The sequence below is a fragment of the Alosa sapidissima genome, chromosome 3 (assembly GCF_018492685.1).
Source record: "Alosa sapidissima isolate fAloSap1 chromosome 3, fAloSap1.pri, whole genome shotgun sequence".
Taxonomy (NCBI): Eukaryota; Metazoa; Chordata; class Actinopteri; order Clupeiformes; family Clupeidae; genus Alosa; species Alosa sapidissima.
The window spans coordinates 19,129,184-19,147,782 of record NC_055959.1 but is presented as its reverse complement, the minus strand read 5'-3'; the positions used below and the strand labels follow the sequence as shown (position 1 = coordinate 19,147,782).

Genomic DNA, 18,599 nt, shown 5'->3' with positions numbered 1-18,599 from the left:
GTTTATGTAGTTGAAAGGGTCTATAGAATTTAGAATGTAGTGACCCGTACGCAGTAGAAACAGACAGACAGCAGAATTCATTAAAATTCTAAATGTCAAGGACAAGTTTCCAAAGACCATGTTCTGACTATATCTAACCACGTGTAGTAATATGTGAGTATGAGCCTGAATGCCTGAGCCTAAGACTATGTTGAATAAAAAAGTACATGTTACAGTAAGTCATTTTCCTGTGTGTGTGCATGTGATGGCCCCCTGTGGAATGTAAGGATGTCAGATAAGGTTATAGGGGCGATAATGACGGGTGGGGGATCGTTCCTCAGAAGACAATCAGCACTGCCTGCTAACCTTCTCTCACTCCAACTATTTGAATCTCTATGTTACAAAGCTGGTTGACAGAGCGGTGCTTGAAGTTGACCAGACCGGGAGTGCTTGTTTCACTTTGCTTACAGCCTAACAACCACCTGTCCAAAGACTAATGATGTGTTTATACTGTACATAGAGACCCTGATTGTCTGCTCTGTTGGGGAGTCTAACTGCCTCAGACACCTCTGTTCTCTCTCTTTGCTTTGTTACTAATAACACAATGTGTGACAGCATGTGGGTGTGAGTGTGAGTGTGAGTGTGTGAGACAGAGTTTGAGCATGTGTGTGTGTGTGTGTGTGTGTGTGTGAGAGAGAGACAGAGTGTGAGTGTGTGTGTGAGAGTGTGAGTGTGTGTATGTGTGTGTGTGTATGTGTGTGTGTGTGTGTGTGTGTGTGTGTGTGTGTGTGTGCATGTATTTGTGTGTGTGTGTGTGTGTGTGTGTGTGTGTGTGTGTGTGTGTGTGTGTGTGTGTTACATAAGTATGAGTGATTGAGTGTGTATGATTGTTTGTCCTCACCTCCGACATGGCCTTCTTGTCTTGGGCCTTGCCTGCTCCCAGCAGTCGCAGGATGTTCTTGGCTCCTTCAGCCATGGCGTGCTCCACACGGTAGTGGTGCCACAGCTCCTCGATCCGCAACTCCACCCCACACAAGTCGGGCTTCCCTAGAGGACACCACAGGGAAAGAGAGCTCCATAAGCACACACACACATACACACACACACTCCCGCTCACATAACATAGACACACAAACACAACATACATAGATATACACATACGAATGCAAGGAAACACAAACACACAGCCACGCATGTTCACATATCCAGACAGGCACATTTTTGCTCATAACAAGCACAAAGCACTGGAAAAAAACAGTTACAAGAAAATAGTATAACAAATGCGTCTAAATGCGTATTTATAACACATCATAAACAATAAACATCACCAGACCATTACGCATCACCCTACATTACACATACACCGCTGAAATGGCATTTGAAGTGTACATAACTAGCTCTCTGATGACCATAGATACCACTCTAATGACTGTGAGAGCAGCATAATATTTGCCATCTTAACAATATCACAAAGCCTGTGTATGTAGGAGTGGGTGTGCTTGTGTGTGTGTGTGTGTGTGTGTGTGTGTGTGTGTGTGTGTGCATGTACTTGTGTTTCTATCTCCTTGGTTATGATCTCCCAACAGACCTTTGCTCTCCACATCTTTACGAAGTGGAAAGCCACAAGAGACTCTGAGACCGGGCACTTTGAAAAAAAAAAAGACGAACCATTAGAGTGCATTAAAGCTTTATGCACTGCTTCCTGCACTCGCTATGGGCTCTGCCTCCCCCTATTTCTCCCCATTACCCCCTCTAACCCCCTCCCCTCCAATCTCCATCTTCCTTTCCTTGTCTATTTTCTCCCCATTACCCCCTCTACCCCCCTCCCCTCCAATCTCCATCTTCCTTTCCTTGTCTATTTTCTCCCCATTACCCCCTCTACCCCCTCCCCTCCAATCTCCATCTTCCTTTCCTTGTCTATTTTCTCCCCCACTTCCTCTCTGCCTTCCTGCAGATTTTGTATGTCCTCTCATTCCTCTTCTCTATCTCCTGGTCTTTCTTTCTCTCTCTCTCTCTCTCTCTCTCTACCTCTCTCTCTCTCTCTCTCTCTCTCTCTCTTTCTCTCTCTATCTCTCTATTGAGGCCATAAGCTGAGCTCTCTGAGGGAGTAGCGCTAAGCCTGAGTGAGCGAGTGAGTGAGTGAGAGAGTAAGGGAGTGAGTGAGTGAGAGTGTGGGTGAGCCAGAAATCGTAGAGCGGTTCTAAAATGGCTATCGATCTGCTGCGCCACAGACAGTCGCACTGATCAACACACTCACATATCAACAGGCATCAGAAAAAAAAGGCACAAAAGCGCTGTGACTCATGCATTAACCAGAGGAGCTGTAGCTCTTATCACCAACAACACAAACAGACAACCTGGTGGGGAGGTGAAAGGAAAAAAAAACTGCTGCTCAGGCAGACAGCAACAAACAAAACAGAGAAAGGTAAACACGTTGATGAGAGAGAAGATAGATGTGTGGACGACAATGGACGGGGCATTAAAGTGAGGGACAGATTCATAAACAACCTGACACACTGACAGGAGAACAGAGTGCATTGAGACAGACAGACAGAAAGTGGAACATACAGACAGTCAGTCAAACACACCACACAGACAGACAGACAGACAGATGGACACACACACACACACACACTCAGACAGATAGACAGTCAGACTGACCCTGTGTGTCCTCGGTCTGCTCTGTGGCCTGCATGGCCTTGCGGATTTGCATGCGGATGATGTCGATCTTGGTCTTGCTGTCCTGCAGCATCTGCTGAGCTGCTTGCAGCATCTTCTTGTCCTGCGCACAGACCAGAAACACACAGCCATGATCGAACTGCAGACCTGCACACACACACACACACACACACACACACACACACACACACACACACACAGCACACCACAAGACAGCTCTGCCTCACCACACAGATGCAGTGAGCCAGTGAGCAGCGAGAAGGCAGTCATACAGAGGGGCCATGTGACAGGAAGCAGTAGGCACACAAAACTGACACTGTTGTACAGAACAGAGAGGGAACGAGAAAGAGTAAAAAAAGAGAAAAATAGGTTATCGAAAGAGAAAGACAGAAAGAGACACAAACAAACAAATGGTAAAAGAAATCTAGACTGTGTTGGCAAGACAAAGAAGGACATGAGAGATTGACAGAAAAAAAGTGGACTAAGAAAAAACCTTAAAGGTGCCATGTGTAAGAATTGAGGTAAAAATATCCAAAAAATTAGCTAAACGCATCAAAAGAATGAGAGGAAATAAGGGCGATGATGTCATTAAAAAAAATGACAAGGTATAGTGCTGAAGAGATATCAACCTGAATTAGCATGCTAAATTACTAGCCACAGCCCAACAAGTGTCATAATACCAGTTTCGGCCATGGGAGGCAGTATGCAGGTAACATAACCGCCAGCCAAACTGCAATACATGTGTCTCGGTTGTTACTCTAGGGTAGACAAACTCACTTTCTGGAGGTATACTGTCCCATCTTTTATGGAATGTGGAGTATTGGAAAATTGATTTTTTGGCACCTTGGCACCTTTAAGTGAATGGGAGATTGATTAAGTCAATAAAAAAAAGAGAGCTGGGAGATAGAGTGATGAAAAACGGAAAAGACTGTAAAAGATTAAAAGGATTTTGATATGAAGAACTGGCAACAGTGATGTAACTCATAAATGCCCTTAGACAGGCAGTGTCAGTGCCCACTCATTACTGTCTCTCTGTTTGACTGAGCAGGTCACTCAGAAGGTGATTGAGTGGGCATGTTTGTGAATGAATGAATGAAGAGATGAATGAATTAAAGACTTTAATGTGACTGAGATTCCTAGCAGCCAGTGACTGAGCAGTTGAAATGGAAGGGACTAAATGAGTGAGTGTGAAAGAGGAAGACAGTCATTAAGTGGCTGGGAACCCCACCTTGGTGACTCCGTTGGCATAGATAGGGATCATGTTCTCTGCCCCCTGCTTCACTTTCAGCTCGATGTTCAGTTGCCGCTGCAGAGCCGCGATCCGGTCCTCATTAGCCGAGGAGCGGTTGACTGTCCCCGGAGAGTGGGGGTCATCTGTGGAGGTCAAGGTCAAAAGGTCACATATACCTTAGCAATACTTCTTAAGACTTAAGTTCGAATCGATAGAAATTCAGTTGAAGAGGACGCCTGTGCTCACTGACCTACTTTGAGTAAAACAGTAAGGATGGCGCTCATTAACATTTCTTCACTATGCTCTCACTTGAAATCAGTACCTGCAGACCTCAACCTCACATTACATGAGTCACCTCACTTGTCAAATAATAACACACCACTAAGCTTCCAGAGTAATATACTTACGATATGAAAATGTCTCATTAAAATTAAATCCACACACCGTGCCAATAACCCTGGGGAGTCCATTTCCTCCCTAACCCCAAAGAAATCTCTTCCACATTTTTGAGTGAACAAAGGAATGAAACCTTGGCTTAACAGCAGCTGCAGTCTCTACATATATTCTTTCACTGCACAGAAAGTCAATTTGGGGAAAAGCGGTTCTTGTTTACTGAGGGTGAAAATGGCTATATTGCGAAAGAATCTGTCAACAGGAGATTGTAAGCTAAACACTTTCACACTCACTTTTTTTCTATGATACCAAGTCGAATAACTCAAGATTAAACCACCCATTCAACACCGCCAAACTCAAACGCCATACTCTCAGAGTGACCGTAAATCTAAGCACCTTTGCTGTCATCATGGCCCTTCACCACGATGTGCGCGTCCAGCTCCTGCAGCTGATCATGCAGGCTGTCCAGCTTGCGTCCGGACGAGCGCAGCTGGCTATCCACCTGCTGGGCCTGCCGCTTGTCGGTGGCGGCCCGGCGCAGGTTCTCGGCGCCCTCCTTGATCTTGAGCTCGCGGCGGATCTCGCGGCGGATGCGCTCTCGCTGCTCCTCAAGCCGCTGCTGGACATTCGAGTCGGACAGGTCCGAACTCTGGTCCAGGCCCAGCTGCTCAAGCACCGACAGACCATCTGGATCGCTCTGCAGATGGGGAGAATGGAGAGAGAGATAGAGAGAGAGAGAGAGAGGGACATTTAACATTCCTTCATTATCACACGTTCTCATAGAGCCAAACAAAAATCCTCAGTCACAAGGCTCACATCATTAACTTTATACAGACGCCACAGAGAGAGAGAGAGAGAGGAGTGGGGGAATGTGTGTGGGGGGGGGTACTGCACATGCCAAGAGAGACAACAGCCACAGACATCTTAATTGCATTACCAAGCTCACTGGATGGAGCTGAATTGTCATATTGTGTGTTGGGATATTAGCCTAATGGGCGGGTCGACTGAACTGGCGTCCAACACGGCCTCCCTCCTTCTGAGCCTCCCTGCCTGCCTGCCTGTCTGCCTGCCTGCCTGCCTGTCTGTCTGCATGGTGCCCAAACTGGAGCCAATGCTACCGGATCACTGGGGATTAGCTGAGCAAGACACTGGCCCCGTATCAAGATCTTTTGAAACAGGCAACACCACAAATATACATGACACAAAACAATGTCAGAGGGTCCCCCACAATCTGCATGAGAGAGCAGTCCCTCTTGAAGGGAGCCCAGCCAGACTACGTGCCAGTTTACACATGTGCACCAACTTAGGACCCAACTTAGGACCCATTATCTCACAAAGGGCCTCACACAGAGCTCGGCCATGGTGTTGTAACACCCATAAAGCCATTCCGCTGAGCCGATCCGCTAAACACTCTTGCAGAGGTAAGAGAGCTGGGCTAGTTTTGGGAGGCAAGCAACACGAGAGCTGGGATCAGCTGTGAGGAAAGAATTTCTTGTGTATAGGGTCAGCTCTGCTCCAGGTTGCTGGGAATAGAAAAACTATGCTAACATGCTAACTCTACACAGGACCAGCTCTCTTCCAGGCTGGGGGTTAAGAACAGTGGGCTGCTGGGTTGGTGGATTCAGAGTTCCCATCTCCCAGCGGTTCATGCTAACAAGATTAGCACAGATCCCAGCAGCGCTAATTGAGATAAAGATCAATCTAATAGCGTTTCTGATCAACACAGCTAACAGAGACAGACACTCTGTCAGCATAGCTATATCTACTCACATTCCCCTTTGCTCTGGGTGTATCAAACTTACAAACCCATTCACCCATACACAATAACACAAAAGCACATATACAAACACAAGCTTCCACAGTAATGCATCAACATGTCAGTCATGATCGCAAACACACACACACACATACACACACACACACACTCACACACATGCACACACACACACACACAGAGAGAAAAACACACTGGTGCACAAATATCCCCATTACCCACCCATACATTACACACAAAACCACTAAGAAAGCTCAATTTTATCCTCCAGCCGATTGTTCAGAGCTGTCACTCTCCTAAGAGCTTCAGGCCAGTAGTCCATCACTAAACGTGATTATGACCACTCTGGCTCTCTCTAAGTTGGCAATCTAGAGCTCATTCCACTGCCACTTCAGATATCGCACATCGTATCTTAAGTTGTAAGGTGTTCACACACACAGTAGTGTAGTGCCCACACTTTCTCAGCAGTGGCTGAGAGAGAAGCTGGGAAAGAGGGTCTCTTAACACAAGCGATAAATCTCTGTGCGTGGCAAAGCTTTGTTGCAAAATGGCTGCCATAGGACACCCATCTTCCTCGACAGCAGAGCTGTCAATTCATTTCCTCTCTTATTAACGATAAAGGAGCTTCCTGGAGCACAATGAAATATATTCTGATTAAATCAAGTGTTCTCATTAAAGCAAGCAAAGTGACAATAAGAATGAGAAAGTCTCTGTGTTTGAGGCAAAGAAGTGAGGCAGAAACAGGATCTGCGACACATACTTACACATGTAAACACACATATGCACACAGGTACAAAGATAAGCACGCATCATTCCTAATAACCTAGATAGGTAAAACTACTACAAGTTGACCTGCCCATTAAATCCATGAAATTAAGTCATGGTAAAGCTACTGCTGTATGAAGTTTACAACATGGCAGAAAAACAAAACATCTTAATGAGGAAGCACAATGGCGGCCAAGTTGCATTAGCTTCTGAATCACAGAATTCTGGCCTCAAACTAAAACTTTAACTTGCTTTAGTTTGTATTGTGCTGTGTATTAGCGTGCATCCTAAACATGAATACAATGTATATATACATATCCTTATACATACAGTATACTAAACCAAAAACATACACCCACACACACACACAAGCCACTTCATACCTGAGCATTGTTCCCTACCAGTGGGTCAAGCTCTCCCGAGTCATTGGGACTGTTGCAGGTGTCTTGCTCGGCAGGGCCCTCGCTTATTGCTCCCTCACTGGCCATGGCCCCAAGTGCAGATACTGTCCCTACTGCACCTGCTAGACAGGTTCAAACCTCCGTTTCTGCCCCTGTGCCCCTACCTTCAGGCTTGTTACCCTAAATACACAAATCTGGAGGATTCGGACAGAAAACTTCAGCAAAGTATGACTAACTGAAGAATACCGCGAAAGAAAGAGAGAAATGACTGAAGAGATAGAGACTCAGCCCCACCCGAGCTTCCTGTTCATTTCTACAGACTGAGCAAGCGAATGAGCAAGAGAGAGAGAGAGAGGACTGTCACATACAATGAGACAGCGCGAAGCCACAGAGCTTCCTGCTTTTGCCCATTTCTTCTGCATGGTGAGCACCTAACTACACCATCAGACTCTAATCTGAGCTCGGTTAGATATATATCTGTGAGTCTACTGGAGAAGCTGAATCATCACAATCGGAAGTTAACATTTCTCAATATTTTCATTAAAGCTTTCAAATGTAGGTTGAGGAAACTCATAAGGAAAGCTTATATGATTTAACAAAGATAACATTCAACCAAGTTTGGTACTGTCATCACCATCACACTTCCCGAAATCTGAGTGAGGCAAGGAGCACAGCAGACAGAAATAGATGGAAACATGTGGGGATGAGGGGTTACAGATAGAGAGAGAGAATTAGATAGATAGATAGAGATAAAAAGAGAGAAAGATAGAGCGAGAGAGAGAGGGAGAGATGAAGCGGGAGAGGGAGATGTAGAACTACTATCTAGAAGTACGAGAGCGTACCTCATGGACAACTAAAGCTGACATTTTCACAGTCCCACTTCTCTAGCCGACCCCCTTTCTCCTTCCCTATCATCAGCTTGCATCAGTGATTCAGGCGTCACGTGCCAGACAGGCAAGCTTCGCCGCAGGGAGGCCAGAGAGGGTCTGGAGCTCAGGCTCCACCTCGGCCTCAGCCACTCAGGAGGAAGTGAAACCTCCCCAGGCTCACAGCACAACTACTTCCTGAGTGCACACCATTCACATACATATGTACAAACGCACACATACATACACACTTGTCATGTGTATCATAAACTAATACACAGACACACACACACAAATACAGTAAACGTCTGACACAGCAGTGTGCTATCAGATCAGACAGTGGAGAGGTGGTAAAAGACAGCTGGCCAGACTCACTGCTCACCAACAATAAGCATCCTGTGCCAGAGAGAAGGAGTACCTACATGCACAAAGATCCCCATCCATTCCAGCAGAGATGAGCTCCGGAGCCTCCTGTGTGTATGCGCGTGTGTCACGGAACATCGCTGACCAGGAGGAGTGTGCATCAGCACAGTTCTTCACCGTCCTTGTTTTTATCTGACACTGAGATCGAGACAGAGTGGTTCTCTCTATATTCAACCAACTGTTTTTTTCTCTCTCTCACTCTCCTTGACGCAAAACACAGCAGCCCGCAATAAGAGGAACTCCTCAAACTAAACTTCCCTGAGAAGTACAGGAAATTATGTTGGCTACCTGTGCTTAATTGTGTGTGACATGAAAGACAAAGAAGCATCCCTTTACCACAAAATGTGCCCATGAGCAGTATATTTGTGTGTATGTGAGTGAGAGAGAGAGAGAGACAGAATATGTATGAGTGTGTATGTGTGTGAAACTGCTGGCCACAGCTCAGCTACAAGAGCAGAACAATCACAGAGCAGAGCTAGATTTGCAGCCGTCACAGCAGCAGCGGCGTCCTGGACTGAGGGCTGTGTAGTGGTGTGCGACGGGCGAGACACACACACACACTCTCAGTCTGTGAGCCATGCGAGGACCCAGAGCCGTCCCTCCAATGAAGTTTTAATGGTCCGCCGGCACGAGCACTGCTATATATAGACAAGAAAGCCTCTCGTCCTTATCCACGGCCCTGCTCGCTGCCTCTTCCACACACAGTTCACTCTCCACTCTTCTGGGATGGCTTATTGAAAGTGTATGTGTGTGGGTGTGTTTGTGTGTGTATGTGTGTGTGTGTGTGTGTGTGTGTGTGTGTGTGTGTGGGGGGGGGGGGGGGGGGGGGGCGGGGGGTATATGTTTGTGCAGGAATGCATGTATTTGTCTGGATAAGTGCATGTCACTGTGTGACAGTGATCATATATGTTTTCATGTGTGGGTGTATATTTTAGGCTTCTTCCTGCCACACACATACCAGCACAGCTCCTCTTAAAGGGACACCAGGCAACATTTTCGTGTTAATTAATCATCTTCGTAAGTCGGTATATGGTTAAATGACTCATTACGGGGCGAATGAAGGCTTTCTCGCCCGCCCCTACTGCCTGTAGGAAGAATATCCCACATGCAAGTTCGGTGTATCCTACCCGCCGACTGAAGCAGGATCAGTTTACAGCACAGAGGCAGGCTAACGAAACGCTAGCGTTTGTTGCAAACGTGTGAATAATGGCAGAGCCGGCGAAGAAGCAGCGAAAACCCTTGACAGCAGACGCAAAGAAAAGGAAAAGAGCTTCAGACCGAGCGAGGGGGAGTTTCGTAGAGAAAAAGCATCAGGCTTGCCTGATGTCCCTTTAAGTCACGTTGAACTTTAACTGTCTGCTGGCTTGATGCTGTTTTACTCAATTAATGCACTGAGCCGTGATTATGCAAGCACAGGCATTTAATAATATTAGCACTTTAACCACATTATCTGGTAAATCGGCAATTCTGAGAAATGACAGGGGGAAAACGATGAGGGGTGGAAGGGAGCATTAAAACGATGATTCATTAAGCCAACACTCCTTCAGACAAGGTTATTTAGTGTAGGGCAGTGTAACCTGCTCCTGTTTATGACTACCATGTTTGAAGTCAACATAAAAATAATAACATGGTGTATGACATACTACAAAAATGTACATTTTAAAATCACTTTTTTTTTAGACAATCAGTCTTGACATGATGATCTACATGATGTCAGTATTATGACATCATGTCGGTTAAACACATACACACATGTACAGTACACATTCACACACGTGGACACACAAACACACATATACCAACATACACACACAATGAAAATAGTTCCATAGGTAAATAAACAGGGTAGAGGTTTTTTTTGTCTCATCTGAATTCACATCACACACCCGTCTCTACACAACCCAATTCAGCGTCAGCCTCTGGATTTGGGTTACGAGAGGCTGGGGGGCTTACAGCGAATTCCAGTTACTTAACCCACCACTCAAACACACACACACACACACACAAATACACAAAGGCTACCTCACAAACCCAGTGCCTGTGCTTAAGCACCGCTCAGGAGAGGCTAACAAATCAGAGACACACAGCAGGAAATACACTGAGCACACGTCAGGCGGCGACCATGAATAAAACAGCAGTCAGTGATGCTCCAGTCACAAGTACAGTGACTTTCAGGGCAGCAGCACACTTCCTGCTCAATCTCAGCAGAGGCAAGGTGGGTAGATGCTCGGGGGAGGAGTAGGACTCACCCAGACACCAGAGGTGATGTCTTACAATGTTTCTGAAACATTGAACGGTGCCATTGCTTGCCACCACTGTCCTGACACCACTAGGCACAGATATCCTGTGTTGAAACAGATGGCCCAGTGATCCTTAAAAGCCCTCTGTGTGAGGGGGGAATAACCCGCAAGTCAGTTTCAGTTATGTCTGGGCACTCTTAGTTTCTTTTTCCAAGGGTGCCTTGCAAAGGCTTTTACGGGGGTGTGTGGAAACTGAGACACACAGCTGCTGTATCTGAGGACACCAGCGTTTGTGTATGTCTGTGCGCAACCATGAGGGTGTATGCATATTTCTGTGGCCCGCTGTATGAAATGTTTGTGTATGTGTGTGTGTGTGTGTGTATGTGTGTGCGTAGACGTCAGCTGCATAAAAGGGCCTGCACAGCTGGTGCAGCCAGATCACCATGAATGGTGTCATTGTGAGGCAGTTCATCCTCTTAAGAGACTGTTTGTGTGAATGCACTGCCAAGCGCTGGGGGCAGCCTGACAAAAAACGAGGTCAGAAATGTGAGCAAGCTCATCCGAGGAGAGGGAGACCTGCGATGGTGAAGACCAGGGCAACAAATGAAGAAGGACAGGCCTGTGTTCAAATTCAGCTGGGCCTGAAATTTGTCAGTACTGTTGTCAAAGCAAAATGCCAACATGATCCCTCTGAACTGATGGTCATTGTGGTGCATGGTCTTTGTAAAAACCCTTTGCGGTGCTCATGCCATGTCTAAAGACATGTTGCGTTCCTGACAGCGTCCTCTGGAGTGGTTAGACTATGGAAAAGTGTCCCCATGTAACCCTGCAGACTGGGTTGGAAGCTGTGCTTACACAGAGGTCATGTTCCCTTCAAGGGAAGTCAGCTGGAACTCCCCACTGTGGCCTACAAGTTCTATCTTCCCCCTGCTCCGTGTTTCAACCACCAGTTGTGTTCGCGAAAGATATTCCTCTCCCTGATGTGCTCCATTGCAAGTAATTGAGATGGTGACTATCTGAATACCCTTCTGTGATCTGCATTGAGGTAAGTGATTCACCTATGATGTGTGAGGAAGTAGTTAGGCTGTGAAAAAGTTCCATCTCCATCAACCCATTTATATTACATGATGAGCCCTATGTAGTATTTTATAGTAGTGTGCATAGTGTTTTCTTTTTATCGCTCAGAGATATACTGTTTTGCAATCAGCAGTAAATTCAGGTTAGTGGGGGTGAACTTGCTCTAGTGAAGTTCAATAAATTGCCCCCCCCCCCCCCCCCCCCCAAACAACGTACCTCAGCCAAATAGGCTGGAGGTTGCAGGGCTGTCTGGTCGTCTTACTTCCGAGGGTGTTGGCCTGAGAGTCTGCCCTCCACCCTGCAGCACGGAGCATAGAGAGCGTGATATGATGTGATGCTTTCCCAGCAGACCTATTCAAAACTGTGGCAGGCCACTGATGAGTAATGCTAACACCACCCTGGGCAGGGACGACTGGCAGCGCAGTGGAACGTGGCCACAGTACAAACACACATCGACAAGTGCAGGGCTGGGCGAGCATTAGGGGTTTACACTGAGAGTTCATAGCAACGTCTGCTGCTCTGCTCCGCTCTAGGCCCTGGGAGACCACATCATCAACATCCCTTTTGCCTGCACATTCCAGGTTGGGTAAAAAGTGCGGTGTGCCTCAAGGCTCAAGTGATATACGGCAGGAGTGACCTCACTGAGATGAACCCAGTTCTCTTCTTGGGGCGCAGAAATTGTCCCAAAACAGCATATAATAATATGTGTGTGCAGCGTTCCCCATCATTTATATTGCCTGTGAGGGAGTGAACACACTTGCGTCTTTTTATATTTTTGCACACTTGAACATTTTCAACCAGTCTTGGACAAAAGCCACTGCATATGCATAATGAACCATCACCATAGCATTTTTCCCTCTCTCTGTCTTTCTCTCTTACCCTCATTCCACTTTTGTACTCAAGCAAAGTATGAAACTCAGACACACATCTGGGACACAAAGGCCTTCCACAACACCTGAAACGTTCGATGACCCAGGCACTTTCTTCCGGAACACGATGTGAAGGGCGCTATGAAAAATAAATAAATGGCAAACCTGATTTCTAATGGCAATTGGACTGGGAGGTGTAGGGGGGCCAGTGGGGGTGGAAAGCAGATTAAAAATGATTATGGCCGTCGGGTTAAGAGCCTCTCTGATAAAGCAGATGATAATCCCTGTCTTTACTTCTACTGATGATTTAACAGCCATCAATGAGCAGGGCTTGGCAAGGAGAGAGAGAGAAAAAAAAGCCAGAACATATCACAAACAAAGTGTCATTGTGCATACATGTATGCATGTGGCGGATTGCATAACGGACCAAAATACACAACTCGTGGCGCTGTGTTCCCCACGCTGCTGCAGTCTGGAGACTGGAATGAGGTTCTTAGACACAAAGAGGATTCGATTGCCACTGGGGGTATAACGGGGAGGGGATAGAGAGGCCTTTTTAAGCGGGAGCTGGGAAAAAACGGAGGCGAGATTTGGATCAAAGGTGCCGCGAGCTGGCGGGGCCAATGTCAGCAGCATGTTGGGGAGGGCAGCACCACCACAGCATCCCAAAGATAAAGAGGCCATAAACCACGGCGGTCTCATCTAAAATAGATGACAGGAGTCATCATAGGTCTTTGCTTTTAAAAGACCATCATTTATACCAAAGGAAGAGGAAGAACCAGCAAACCATCCAGTTTCGTTGGATATTTTTCTTTCCAAGATGCAAATAATGGTGATAATGATCAAAAGACACAGGGCATGGAAACAAAAGCTCAGGCTCACCTTATCACTTTACATCACTTGTTTTTGTAACTATTTATAAACATCATGTTATAACCAAGTTGGTAAAGCAATCAACGTCATCCTCTGATAAGTCATCCACAGGGAGAAACCTTTCATAACTGCTTCCCAAAACATTTCAATCAAATCACTCAAATTAGGCTTTCCATGTATTTTTTCGTCGCTTTATGAAAACAAACCAAATATGAACACTATCAAAGGCTCACCCAAGACAGTCAACAGCGGACTACATATCCTTATCTCCCTAGGTAACCAATAGCTGTTCTATAACCTTCTCTCTTACACTGCTTGTATTAAAAGTCAATTCCAGAATCATGCTCTGTGCCCCTATACATATATGAGTCCAAATTAAGCTCTCAAAACTGTCACCACGACTTCCACACACAATAACAAAAATTGTAAATAGGCAGGGCCATAACAATGTCTTGAGTGAACGAGAGATGTGTGTTTACTGTGGTCTCTTTCTTGGATGTCTGTATTTAAACCGGACAATTACTGTTGCATAAGTATTCCATCATGTAAAAATGAAATAAAATAAATTACGGATAAAGACTCAAGAATTTGTATAAATGGGCGTGGCGGGGTAAATTAAGTCAAAAATCTGTAAAAGCGGGTTCAGGTATATTGAGTTGCCATTTAGGAAAGCCAAAAGCCATACATGTATTTTGAAAATCATTATATATATATATATATATATATATATATATATATATATATATATACAGTATATGTGTGTGTGTGACCAAATAACTCCGGCAACATGCTACATGTGTGGGGTGGGACCATTGGCTCTCGTGCCCCTGTCCCTCAGCAGCTGGACAGGCGGTGGGTCTGAGAGGCTGGGTGGATTGCCTGTCTTAATCCCCCAGCCAACATGGGAGGTGCCAGGGGGGCTGAAGCAGGGGGCTGTAAGAGTCACTGTCATGGTGGCCGTCGAGACTGACTGACTGACTGCAGCATTTTGGGGCCCCTCTAATCCTATTATACCCCTCCACGACGGGCTAAGACAGCTGGGACCCACAAAATGTTGTTGTGAATGAGGTGGCACAAGCCATCCGGCGGTGCCGCATGCAGACACATGTGCCTGCATCAGGTGTCTGGAACTCCTCACGACTCTCCGTGTGTTTGTTCGCCGAGGTTTTTTTTTCCAGGGGCCATTACCCTGAGCGATTGACCAAACAAACGTCTCGGGTCTCCAACACACAATCAATAAAAAGTAATTTGGCAAAAAGCAGAGAGACAGACAGACAGGACTGAGAGGGAGGGGTATTATTGTGCATAATGACCGACCTCAGCCTTAACAGACAGGCCACTGGGCTTTGAAGAAAATTAATCAAATTTTTTTTAATCAAAAATTAATACCAGAAGTGACCGTGTATATATTTCTATGATATGCACTCACAGAGCTGTGGAACCAGCAAAGCTCTCAACCCTGACTGATTGAAAGGGTGTCTAGTAGAGAGATATAAAATACAAACATGACACAAAGATCGGCGCAAAAGAAGCAAGAAGACCGGGAGATACAAAAGTGCTGATAAAGTGTGTCCTTTAATGGAACTGAAACTGGCACAGAGGACTTACGATAATGGAGAGCAGAACGGATGGCAGAGAGGGACAAAGAGAACAGTAACAGAAGGGGGAGAAAAAGAGAAAGATGGAGGAGAGAGAGAGTTGCAAAGAGAGAGTGAGTGACAGAGAGAGAGGGAGAGAGATGGGCTATGGGGTGCATGAGGTCAACTGGTAAAAAATCTGACAATCATTTCAGACCCACTCCCTTGCTTGAATTTACTGTCTCATCCGCCACAAAAGCGAGCAGCTCATGTGGACCGTACCCTGAGGGTGAGTGAAAATGGAGCAATCATGCCCAATCACAGCCCCATCTGAGACTGTGAGCAGCCGTGGGGTCAGCTCATCAGCATCCACTCCAGAGCCCTGCTCAGTTCAACTCAATCAAACGGACGGACGGGGAAATAAAGGGCGGGCCGCAGCACAGTGGTCAATCCAATCCCACCCAACACACATCCCATGAGATCCCCCAGTGCATCTGCATAAATCATTCCATTTAAAAGACTCTCTCTGGTTGTGGGCAACCGGAAGTCTTTTTTTTTTTGTAGCAATGCAAGAGCTATGCGGTAGTTCCTCTGGCTTTAAGGAACAGTTTGATTCCTGCAAAGAAAGAAAGGGACCACAACAAAGAAAGAAGAACTTGTGGAGAAGTACAAAACATCATACACTATGCAACAAATTTGAATTTGAAAAAAGGAGAAGTTAACCTTAGCCTTTTGCGCTGCGAACATAAAGAACTCCACTCAGGTTTTAACTATCTCTGTGAATACAAGCTGAGAGAGAGATAGATCCCTTTGGGCTAACTTACCTGAGCCGCTCTCATGTTCCTGTCACATGACACCAGCACAGACTATCCTGAGCACAGGTGTATCATCGCATACCTATATTCACTAGCCTTGGCCACATACCATCTTGCTATATGACTGAAGCAACAGCATGGAACTGGTCACTAATAGCAATGACCCCTAAAACCATGCTTGAATACGATATGTCTGACCCATTCGGGAGTGAGGTGTTAGGTTCTGGCATTGGTTTAAGAGAGGTGCTGTTCAATTTTTCAACACTTCTCACAAGAGTGAACTGACGATCCACTTTTTCTGAGCTGGAGTTGCCATCTGCACGGTTGTGTAGTAACTCAATCCCGCTCTCATTATATGCCTGCCTGGGACACAGGGCTCATAACTTTAAACCACTAGCCTACAGAGTACACCACACTAATGCTTTCCTAAAAACATCTATGTGTAGTTCATATGGAGTACTAAATATACTTTGTCACTTTGTACAAAACTAATTTCTATTTAGGTAATATGATTCAATATTTATTTTCAGAATTCTAAAGGCCTCTTTAGTAGACTGTTACACTTATATAACCCATGTAGTTACATTTCTGGGGAAAATAATACTACCCACATGGCATCAGACATAGGCTGATCAGATGTAAAGACATGTTAAATATTAAATATTAACAATATTCACAAATGTGAAGTGAGGATGACCCATACATTTCGACCAGGACACTTACCTGTATTGAGTCATTGTTGGCCATGTTTTATTGTGCGTAATAGGCAACCGCCTAAACGATTTAAAAATACCACTTATTTCGGTCAAATGGCCGGTGCTTGTGATGGGAAGTTTAGAGTCTCTGTCCAAGATCGTCAGTTCATAGCAGCAATTATTGGTAGAAGAAACAACATATCAAATGCGATTTCCAATACGTGCGAATATCCTCCGGGGGGGACATCAGGTAGGCAAAATGTCTTTACCTTACAGCAGACCACAATGCGGGGCCAGACGATACGCCTGAGGAACACTGTCGATCCTCCACATCCCTGACAGGCAAAACCTTATTGCGGGCAACATAGTCTGGCACCGACAGTTTCAAGCACAAATTTGTGCAAAGAAAAAGTTGGAGACACAAAGCATTGATGATAAGACAGATGCCAACGTAGAGCCAAACGCCGGTTACTCTCGCTAAATGACTAGCCTAGGCTACCACAATTTCCCATTCGGATCAAAATGATTGAAATCACGCCAGAACACCATTTCGTCCATTCTGCTGTAGAATACACATTGGAATAGTCTTCGACATTCGACGTTGACAGTGTCGCCACCTTATACGCGTTGTTTTTATTCCGGTAGGTCCAATTTTAGCTTGCCAAAGTCCTCATTGAATTCAAACAGTAGACATTTTTCAGGACCGGCGATATCTCACGGTTGAGACCTGGGTTTGCTTTTGTCAGTGCGGAGACAATTGACATGACTAGCCGGGCCCCCTCTAATAAAAGTCCTGCTGATGCTCGCGCATTCGGATGAGTGGCGGGAGCGAAAGGAAGAGCGAGGGGTCCGCATCGGTCATGTGACGTGTTTGTTACCAACCATAGCGCTTTTTCAATCTTGGGAATCGGCTAAGACCAACTGTTGATATAGATTTACATAGTTAAACGATTTTCATGTTAATAATAAGAATGATGATCATATTATTATTATTATTATTAGTAGTAGTAGTAGTAGTAGTAGTAGTATTACAATAGTTGCCAAGTAGTAGGCTAGTATGCCTTATAATAGGCCAATAACCATAATAGGCCTACTCTTATCAGTAGCCTAGGCCAAGTTGACAAGTGGTGGTTGTCCAACTGGCCCTAACCCATATAGCCTACAAGAAAAGGCAGGTGTGGCTACTTTCGAATGATTTTCACTATGGACATGTGTCTATGATAATGTCAGAAAAAGAAGTGGGTGAGGAGGCATAGCACTAGACATATAAAAACATTTCTTCAGCCCTTAGTAAGCTTTCTCTACCCATAATTAAAACGGTTTAGACTGGTATGTGTAGCCGTTTTGTCAGGTTATTGTCAATTGTTAATTGCCGGACTCGTTTGCTCGTTTGCATTGTGTTAACCATTACCTTGAGTGAGTCTTGCCTATTTAACGAGTCTGTCGCGCACCCTAGTGGTCATCTGAGTTCAATGCGTCACAGAATAAAAACACCGACAAGTTAAAGGCCTATTGACACTGCAGTCGACAATTGTCTCCAGATACATATCATGATAATTAATTAAACAAGAGGATCTGTCAGCTTCTGTTTGAGCAACCCTTTATTTTCAGATGAGCAACATAATTTCCACAATTACATTGCAAAATACTCCCTAGCAGCATATTTTCAGTACAGCCTACATCAAAGAAAGTACATAACCTACTTAGGCTACAAATATCAAATATCTAACAGTATAAAACTATCATGACTGTCTCAAAAACACAAATTCAAAAAATAATAATATTCAACGTTAAAGTAATTTTATTCAAACACGTAACATAGCCTACCAGGCCTATAACGACGAGGCAAAGAACTCAAATTCTAGATTAGGCCTACCTTCAAACATTCTGCATTTTGTCTAGAATGATTAGTTGTCATTGTTCTTTGTCAGACTGTATCAAA

At 45.2% G+C, this 18,599-nt stretch overlaps 1 protein-coding gene across 4 annotated transcripts in view; it reads right to left on the bottom strand.

The window, feature by feature from the left end:
* Positions 1–17,480, bottom strand: part of pkn1b (protein kinase N1b) — a 28,083-nt gene extending 10,603 nt beyond the window's left edge. The window contains exons 1-5 of one of the 4 annotated variants that reach the window (XM_042086607.1): positions 16,686–17,480; positions 4,679–4,979; positions 3,887–4,032; positions 2,641–2,761; positions 881–1,026 (exon numbers count right to left, since the gene is read on the bottom strand). In XM_042086607.1, coding sequence (XP_041942541.1) covers positions 881–1,026; positions 2,641–2,761; positions 3,887–4,032; positions 4,679–4,979; positions 16,686–16,709 — 738 coding nt within the window. In that variant the 5' untranslated portion in view covers positions 16,710–17,480. Of the gene's footprint in view, positions 1–880; positions 1,027–2,640; positions 2,762–3,886; positions 4,033–4,678; positions 4,980–7,204; positions 7,534–8,510; positions 8,654–16,685 lie in introns of those variants that run through there. The other 3 variants (XM_042086605.1, XM_042086604.1, XM_042086606.1) reach the window with 3 other exon arrangements.
* Positions 17,481–18,599: the final 1,119 nt, after the last annotated feature.